This window comes from Poecilia reticulata, linkage group LG10 (genome assembly GCF_000633615.1).
Source record: "Poecilia reticulata strain Guanapo linkage group LG10, Guppy_female_1.0+MT, whole genome shotgun sequence".
NCBI lineage: Eukaryota > Metazoa > Chordata > Actinopteri > Cyprinodontiformes > Poeciliidae > Poecilia > Poecilia reticulata.
Window position 1 is genome coordinate 32,295,141 of NC_024340.1, and position 8,655 is coordinate 32,303,795.

Consider the following 8,655-nt stretch of genomic DNA (forward strand, 5'->3'; position numbering starts at 1 on the left):
GGTCAGAACCTTCAGAACCTCCAGAACCTCTGGGTCAGAACCTTCAGAACCTCTGAGTCAGAACCTTCAGAACCTTCAGAACCTCTGGGTCAGAAAGTTTTTCATGTTTCATGGATTTTTTTTTTAACGTTAAAATCTAACGGAGCTGGAGATCAACGTGAGATTTGACCAAAGGTTCTGGTCGGGTTCTGGGTCTGATCCCAGGTTCTGATCAGGTTCTGGTTCTGATTCCGGGCTCTGGCCGGGTTCTGGGCCCCATCCCAGGTCGGGTTCTGATCAGGTTCTGGATCTGATCCCGGGTTCTGGATCTGATCCCGGGTTCTGATCAGGTTCTGGTTCTGATCAGGTTCTGGGTCTGATCCCGGGTTCTGGGTCTGATCCCGGGTTCTGGGTCTGATCCCGGGTTCTGGATCTGATCCCGGGTTCTGGGCCCATCCCGGGTCGGTTCTGTACCTGGCAGTAGCCGATGTTGGGGTTGCGGTGGGCGTAGGCGGTCAGGACGCGGCGCAGCGCGGCGATGCCCGTCTCGTTCTGGAAGGCTCGGTGTTCGGGCATCGAGCGATGAAGGTCGCGCTCGATCTCCTCGGTAGCCAATGAGCAGAGCCCCATGGCCTGCTCCACCAGGTCGCCATAGTAACCAGGGTGGGACGCCATCTCGTTCTGAGCGCCTGCACAGACGGGGGGAGACGGGTAAACGGAGACAGGCACAGGAAGCGGAGACAGGAAGCGGAACGGAGACGGACCGGAGAACAGCAGCCACAGCTCCCCCCTCAGGCGCTCCGGGATCCCGTTCAGAACCAGCTCTCGGGTTCTGGAGGTTCTGTACATGCAGACGCCCCGGCCGAACTCGGAGAAGTGAATGTTCCACGCCTCCTCCTTCATCCGCTCCTTCATCTGCGGGACGGAGGACGGGTCAGCGTCTCCCGGCGCCACGCCCGCCCCGACCCGGGAATCGTACTCACAGCTTTCGGGCCGAGGTCCTCCGGGCCGTCCTGCTGGTACAGCCGCAGCAGGCCCTGCTGGGCGGTGGGCAGGCCGCCGTGGTAATGGCGCCCCTTGTGGACGGAATCGGATCCTGCAGATTGGGGGACGGCGGTGGAGCCCTGAGGACAGAGAGTCATGAGACAGAACCAGAACCTCAAGGTTCTGACAGCCGGGCCTGGCGTACCGAGGAGCCAATCAGAGACAGCGGGTTGGTGTCGCTCCACGAGCCGTCCGGCGTCCGCTGCAGGAAGTCTGAGATCCGCTGAACCAGGAAGTCCCTGTCTTTGAGGTTGGCGAACAGGAAGTTCATCTTGTTCTTGGTGCTGATGGAGACGGGACACGGCAAGACGCTGCTGCTGTCCGCCTTCTCCACGATGGTCACCTGAGGAGCAGAGGATCATGGGTAAATTACAGGACAATCATCTCCAAAAGCAACGAAGCGTCCAGATGCAGACAAAGTTGGCGGAACACGCGAGACCAACAGTGATCCAGATGAAGGTTTGCTTTTTCCAAAACACTTTAGCCTTTTTCAAAATGGCCGCCATTTGAAACAAAATTAGCGTTAGCTATAGCCAGTGGTAGGTTCACTAACGACCTACCACTGGCTATACCAACACTAAGCTGTTAAACACATAAAAATATTAGCAGAAGCTAATGCTAAACCCCGTTACACAAAAATCATTAGCGGAAGCTAACGCTAACCATTAAGGCAGGGGTGTCAAACTCCAGTCCTGAAGGGCCGCTGTCCTGCAGTTTTTAGATGTGCCACAGGTACAAAACACCTGAATCGAATGGCTTAATGACCTCCTCAGTTCTCCAGAGTCTTGCTAATGACCTAATTATTCTATTCAGGTGTGGTGCAGCAGAGGCCCTTCTAAAAGTTGCAGGACACCGGCCCTCGAGGACTGGAGTTTGACACCCCTGCATTAAGGTGACCGTCTCTCGTCTCCTTCCTGTTGACTGACGTGAGACTCGCTAACAGCAAAGTCCTCAGGTTCAAAATGGGAAACTCAAGTGGCTGATGGGAAATGTGAAGACAGACAAACTGAGGGTGTGGCATGCTAATGCTAATGCTAATGCTGGTAGCCGCGCGTGAAAAACCCTCACAGTGACCTGCGGCTCTGTGAGGTCAAAATGATTCCATCAGAACATGTCATGACGGTTCCGTCCGCTGCAGAGGCAGGAAGGCTCGGCCCGGTTCTGCTGCTTTCTGGGCTCACCTCTCTGAGCGGGATGATGAGCTGGCACAGGTCCTCCTCTCTGCTGCTGAAGCAGATGTAGTTGTTGGAGATGAACAGCTGGCCCACTACGTGCATCTTGGCGAACGGCGTCCACAGCGTGCAGTCCGTGTGTCCGTCCAGCCGCTCGTCCTGCGTCAGCCGGAACATGGACCGGTACCGCTCGTTCTTGGCCCGGGCGTCGAAGTCCCTGCAGACAGAACGCAGAGCTGCGGTCAGAGCTGCGGCAGACACGTTTGGACACAGAGAAAACGGTCAGAGTGAGACCTCTTGAGGGCAGAGACGTTCTTCAGAGTCTTGCAGGCCTTGGGCAGCGAGCGGTCGGCGGCGAACGCCTCGTTGTCCAGCAGCTGGCGCATGGCGATGTTGGCGAGCTGCTCCATCAGCTTGAAGGTGTCGTTGACGTTCAGGAACATGGAGAAGAAATGCTCGGCGTTCCGGGTGCTAACGCGGACGCTCTCCGGGAACACCAGGGTGGCGTTCTTCTCCAGCTGGGTCACCTCCGTCCACGGCACCACCAGCGTCACTGAGCGGATCGGACAGCAGCGCACACGTCAGTAATCATTGCGGACAGGTTAAAGCCGGCGTGCGATTGGCTGACGGTACCTTCCTTGCCCAGCAGGAAGGAGTAGAAGCACAGGTGGTTGATGGACAGGTAGAGCCAGCCCTGGCGAGGGACACGCCCCTTCCAGTAGCTGCAGGAGTAATAGTTCACCAGCTTCTCCTCCTCCGGCATCCCAAACAGCTTCCGCATCTTCAGCTCCGCCTCCAGGAACTTCCCGCTGTTCTCTTCCTGCTCCTCGCTCCGCTTCAGCCGGTTCTCCTCCGCGATGATGCCCTGCAGGAAGTGACATCACTAAGCAGACAGGAACACATCGCAGCAAGCCAAACCGGCGGAGACGTACCGAGATCTTTCCCTTGACGAAGGTGATGACGTCTTCATCGTTGTCGAAGATGGAGATCGTCTGCAGCAGGTTGGATTCCAGGAAGTCCCAGTGCTCCGTGATCTCTTTCCTCGACGAGCCTGCAAGACGAGATGGAGGGAAAAATCTGAAAAGATTCCTGCACCCAGAATATTCCCAGTCCTCCCAGTCCTCCTGCTCACCACAGGCGATGTTCCAGTAGATCTGGGAGTCAGCCGTCTGCAGCAGGATCCGGTAGGGAGCCACCCTGGCGCTGGAGTCCAGAACCACGTCCAGCGTCCCCACCAGAAGACCTGCAGAGACACCAAGGACCCGGAGACATCATCAGGACCTGCAGGTCTGCCAGCTACGGCTCCCCCTAGTGCAGATTAGACGGTACTACAATAACTTCTACCTTACGCTGATGACATCCAGCTCTACACTTCGACCTCATGACCCCATGACCCCATGACCTCCATCCCTCGGTCCCTGAGTCAACATAGGAAACTAGAAAACGGTCCATAAGGAGGTTCTGGTTCTGGTTCTAGGGACTTGTGGACAGACTCTCACCGCGGCCTTGCAGGTTCCTGTAGTGACCTTCGACCTCACAGGGTGAAACATAAACCACCTGTTGGGTTACCAGGAAGTCAAAAAAGTCAGCTGAGCCCTTATGACGTCACTTCTCTGGGATCTGACGTCACCCACGTCTGGTCCGGTTCTGTCCTCTGAACCGGGTTTCTGGTTCTACATCTAACAATCCGGAACCGTTCATGGTGTTGCCATGGAGATCCACCCAGGCTAACCGAGCCAATCCCGGTTCTGCTGAGCATTACTGTCAGAACCGTTTCCACCAGCGGAACCGAACCGGACAACCGACACCCAACGGAACCAGACGAACTGGACCAACCTCCTGACCCCCTCACCCAACCTGCTCAGAACCGAACCGGACCGAGTAGGCCTCTACCAGCAGCTCCCTCAGACAGAACCGAACGGAACCGAACCTACCGGACAGCCCCCCTCCGCGGCCGTGCCCCCTCCTCCTCTGCAGGATGAAGAACGGGTTGGCCCGCTCAGAGACCCACAGAGCCCCGGCCAGCAGAACCTCCTCCGGTTCGATCCACATGTCGGCCCGCTGCGCTGACCCAAAGGCCCGGTAGACTCCGGACAGAATCCGGAACCAGGTTCTGTCTGGTCCTGGTTCTGTTGTTTTCAGCGAGTCTGATGACTCTACATCACTTCCGGGTGTGACATGTTAGGCCACGCCTTCTACGTCCTGTACGACATGACGTCAGCATGTTTATAACGGGGAAAATAACCATCAATGTCCCAAATGAACAGATAGACGCTGCTGCCGGTCTCTAGTCTGAACTTCCACAAAATTATTTTGCATATTTAATAAGGTTTCTTATTCATGATCAGGAATTTGCTGCATCAATTCTCAAATTTAGTTTTTGTCTCTTAATGCTGGAAAATAAGAGAAGAAATTTTGTGTTCAAAACAAACAATAACCTGTAAAAAATAAATAAATGAGATAAAAAGGGACTCAAAAGTTACAGAAATTATAATGAAAAAAAAGTTTTACAGAAAATAAAACATCCTGACAACTGGGGGAAAAATAAGATTATGTAGAAAAAATAGTACGTTCTGAAGAGTTCCTGAAGAAACCCTGGTGTTGCCTGCAGCTTGGTGTCCAATTTGGAACCGTTTCAATTAATGAAACCAGACTGGAAAATGCTAACACTGACCAGTTACCAATAACGTGAATGATTTCCCTACATTTAGACTCACAACAACATTTTAGCTGATAGTTGTTAAAAGTAACATCTCAAATGTTATTAGCTAACTTATTAATTAGCATGTAAGCTAAACATAAAAGTAAGATCTTGTGAATAGCGCATAAAATGGTATCGAATATGGTAATGTCATAACTAGCCTACCTTATGAGATTAGCTAATTTGCTAATATTATCATACTGGCACATAACTGGCTGTAATCTATGCAGTTTGTAGGACATCATAAGCTAATATATAACTTATGTTAATAATAACTTGTGCCTTATACAATAGACCTGAACATGTTTAGATCTATGGGCTAACACTAACACATGCTAACATTAACTGCCATGCTAACAGCTAGAAAATCAGAAAAATCAACAAACCTTCAAAAACATTGACTCAAAAATCCAACATGGCCACTCCTCATGTCAATAATAGCAGCTTTGGTGGAAACATGTTTGACGAAAATCACGTAACTGATTAAAAGTGGTGTTTGCATGTCGAGAGTAGAGCTTAAATCCATCTGAAGCTATAGAAGTCTCTACAGTCTAAATCCAAAAGTCTCTGTGGATGGATGAAGAGACATCCGGATCCAGAGACGGAGACAAACTGCAGAGAGAATGCAGCAGACGCTTTAATGACGTTTAATCAGACATGATGCTGCAGCAGTAAACACACAGAGGACCCCACCATCTTCATCATCATCATCAGAGACAGACAGATGCAGACAGAGACATGGACAGACAGAGACATGTGGACAGCAGCTCAGCGTCTCAGGACATCTTCAGGTCACTTATTACTGCTGAACCAATCGGGTTATAGATCGTTTAATGCTGTTTATATACTGATTATTAGTATTAATACACGCTGAGTAATTCAGAATACACTTGAAAGCTGCAGTCCGTTCCTGCAGGGATCATCCTCACCGGGATTCCCTGCTGGAACACCAGGAACGTTTTAGAACAGGAAGGAATACGGCTCCTGGAGCCCCGCCCCTCTTCCAAAGCCCCGCCCCTCCTGCAGACAGAGCTCCGCCCCCTCAGTCTGAGCCCCACCAGGAAGTCCGGGAACCTGGTCTGTTCCTGGACTCTGTGAGCTTCCCGTCAGAGATCCAGATGTTCCAGAACCTGGACCACCTGAGGTGTTCCAAAGGTTCTGCTCCATCACCATCCAGATTTGGGACAATATCTGGTTCTGTTCCCTAAGACGACCCGGAAGGCGCTGATCCAGGTCCTAAAGCAGCAGAACCTTTGGAAGACCCAGCAGAGGGGACCTAAATAACGCAGAACCTTTTCGGGAACTACTTGTCGCTCTTTCAGGAACGTTTATAGGAACGTTGTATCCAAAGGACGGTTTCAGAGACATTCCTGATCTCCGGATTCCTTGATCAAAGGTTTGCAGAAACTGGTCAAGTCTTGAGGAACTGATCCAGAAAAAACAGGATCATTTTCAGAACCAAGGCTCAGCATAAGGAAGCGTTTCTGAAAGTTAGAACCTTTAAGCAGGAAACCCAAATCTCTTCAGGCACAAGAAAACATTCCCAGCGACTTCACTGGGAATCTTAACGATTTTACCGGAGCATTTTGGCTTTTCAGAGTTATTTAGCATCTAGAACACATGTGGAAACCTGAAAGAAAACCCAGAGTTTTACATCCTGGTCATTTCCACAGACACTGAGAAGTGAGGGAGGGTGGTTCTGATCCAGAAACAGCAGAGGAGCTTTAAAGGTACAGGACCAGAGTTAGAAACCTCGGGATTGTTGGGAACGTCAGTAAAGTCTTTCTGTGGCTGAAGCTGGTCGTTATCCGACTTCCCAACCCCACATCCCAACAGGAATCCCCCTAGCAGGACTTTGCGGGTCCACAGCGGTTTGTCCGTCCATCGGCAGGCGGATTGATGTTGGTGTGCGGTTGTAACCATGGCGACCGGTCTCAGGTTGTAACCATGTGCGGTTGTAACCATGGCGACCGGTCTCAGGACTTGTTGTTGTCGTAGAGATCGAGGGACGCCTGGATGTCCGGCAGCTCCATCTCACAGGCGTTGCTCCGAGGAGACATGGCGTTCCTGTTGAAGAAGTGACCTCCACCTACCGAGAGGCGGGAAACATCAGAGCACAGACGTCAGAACCAGAACCAGAATCCAATTCATGGTAACTCTGAGCAGAGCTGCAGCTCTGGAGGTAGACCGGGTCATCAGTACCTGAACAGGTAAACGGAGCAGCTCTTTAACTGACGCGCCCGTTAGCATGCACTGCTGAGCTACTTACATCACGTTTTGGTCCTGGTTCCTTGGCAGGCGATTTAAAATCCTTAACGCAGCTACTGGTGTAAAGCTGCTACTGCAGAGTTTAGTGTAGGGATGTACGTGAAGTGTGTCGGTTAATGTAAAGACGGATTGACTGTAAAGCTGTTGCTGTGTGGATCTGGTGTATTTGAACGTAGACATGCTGCTCTGCTGTGAAGCTGTTTTACCGTGAAACTACTTTGCTGTGACGCCGTACTCCAACGTGATGTTGTTTTATTCTGGAGTAAAGTTGAAGACGGCTGTTTGTGAAGTTCTGCTCTTCTGGTTTCTTACTCGTTACGGCCACGGTGATGTCAGCGGGCGTTCTGGGCGCGGTCTCAGCATGGGGGGGGCTGAGCGGCTCCAGGCTGATGGACGGCTGGTTCTGGTCGCTCAGTGGCGCCCTCTGGCTGCCGGATGTCTGACCGACACCCAGACGCTCCACATCCAGAACCACAGCGTCCACGCAGGGCAGGCTGGTCTGAGACAGGGGCCAGAGGGGACACGGTCATCCATCACACCTGTCCCCCAGCTGGTGATGTCATCACACCTGTCCCCAGGTGTGATGTCAGCGATGACTCACCATGATGCCCAGAGCTTTGAGGATGTTGAGTTTACACATGGGACAGGTGCAGTGTTCGTTCAGCCAGGGATCCACGCACACCTTATGGAAGACGTGTCTGCATGAGACAGAGACACGTTGAGACACGTTGAGACACGTTGGACGCTCCAGTCAGCAAAGGCTTGGGGAACAGACTCCTTCAGGTGTGGACCCGGTTCTGGACTCACTTGCAGGGCAGAATCCGGACCACGTCGTTGAGCTGGTATGCCTCGATGCACACGGCGCAGTGGTTGAAGTCCGGGTCCGTTTCCTTCAGGACGGACAGGAAAGACAGCCGTCAGTCAGCAGAACCAGAACCATTTTACTCCAACATGACGGTTCTGTGCAGGTCCGATCCATGACTGGTCATGTTGCTTTCTGAGTTTACCTTGTCTCCTTTCTTCACCGTCCTCGTCGTCAGCTTCCCGATGGCTTTCTTGGCTGCGTCTCCTAGGCGACGCTGGAGGACAGAGACAACAGACGTTATCGTCCAATCAAGATGAAGCATCCCTGGTGACACAAAGCTCCGCCCACCAGGCAAAACCCAGTTTCTGCCCTGCAGTTTGTGCAGTTTCCATTAACATTCAAACCTCAGCTGGTGAAGATTGTTTGTTAGGGAAAAACGAAAACTACAAATCCCAGCATTCATAGACTCTGTAGCAGGAGAGGGTCGTTACATCACTGAAGATCAAAGAAAACGTTTCTATCCACAACCTGCACCTGACTCCGCCCACCAGGACCTGCTGCCTTCAGGTGCCGTGTTTGGATTCTCCTCATCTAGCCTAGTTTAGCTTCATCTAGCCCAGTTTAGCATTTATCTAGCCTAGCCTCATGTAGCCTAGCCTAGTTTAGCTTCATCTAGCCCAGTTTAG

General features: G+C 52.0%; 1 protein-coding gene across 1 annotated transcript in view; it reads right to left on the reverse strand.

Annotated features, from left to right (window-relative positions):
* The window catches only part of LOC103471902 (TBC1 domain family member 9B), a 27,802-nt gene that overhangs the window by 9,151 nt on the left and 9,996 nt on the right, over positions 1 to 8,655 (reverse strand). The window contains exons 5-17 of the mRNA XM_017307041.1: positions 8,172 to 8,243; positions 7,972 to 8,054; positions 7,766 to 7,862; positions 7,477 to 7,663; positions 3,328 to 3,438; positions 3,128 to 3,246; positions 2,829 to 3,060; positions 2,490 to 2,748; positions 2,205 to 2,412; positions 1,169 to 1,366; positions 963 to 1,103; positions 744 to 894; positions 454 to 668 (exon numbers count right to left, since the gene is read on the reverse strand). Coding sequence (XP_017162530.1) covers positions 454 to 668; positions 744 to 894; positions 963 to 1,103; positions 1,169 to 1,366; positions 2,205 to 2,412; positions 2,490 to 2,748; positions 2,829 to 3,060; positions 3,128 to 3,246; positions 3,328 to 3,438; positions 7,477 to 7,663; positions 7,766 to 7,862; positions 7,972 to 8,054; positions 8,172 to 8,243 — 2,073 coding nt within the window. The remainder of the gene's footprint in view (positions 1 to 453; positions 669 to 743; positions 895 to 962; positions 1,104 to 1,168; positions 1,367 to 2,204; positions 2,413 to 2,489; positions 2,749 to 2,828; positions 3,061 to 3,127; positions 3,247 to 3,327; positions 3,439 to 7,476; positions 7,664 to 7,765; positions 7,863 to 7,971; positions 8,055 to 8,171; positions 8,244 to 8,655) is intronic.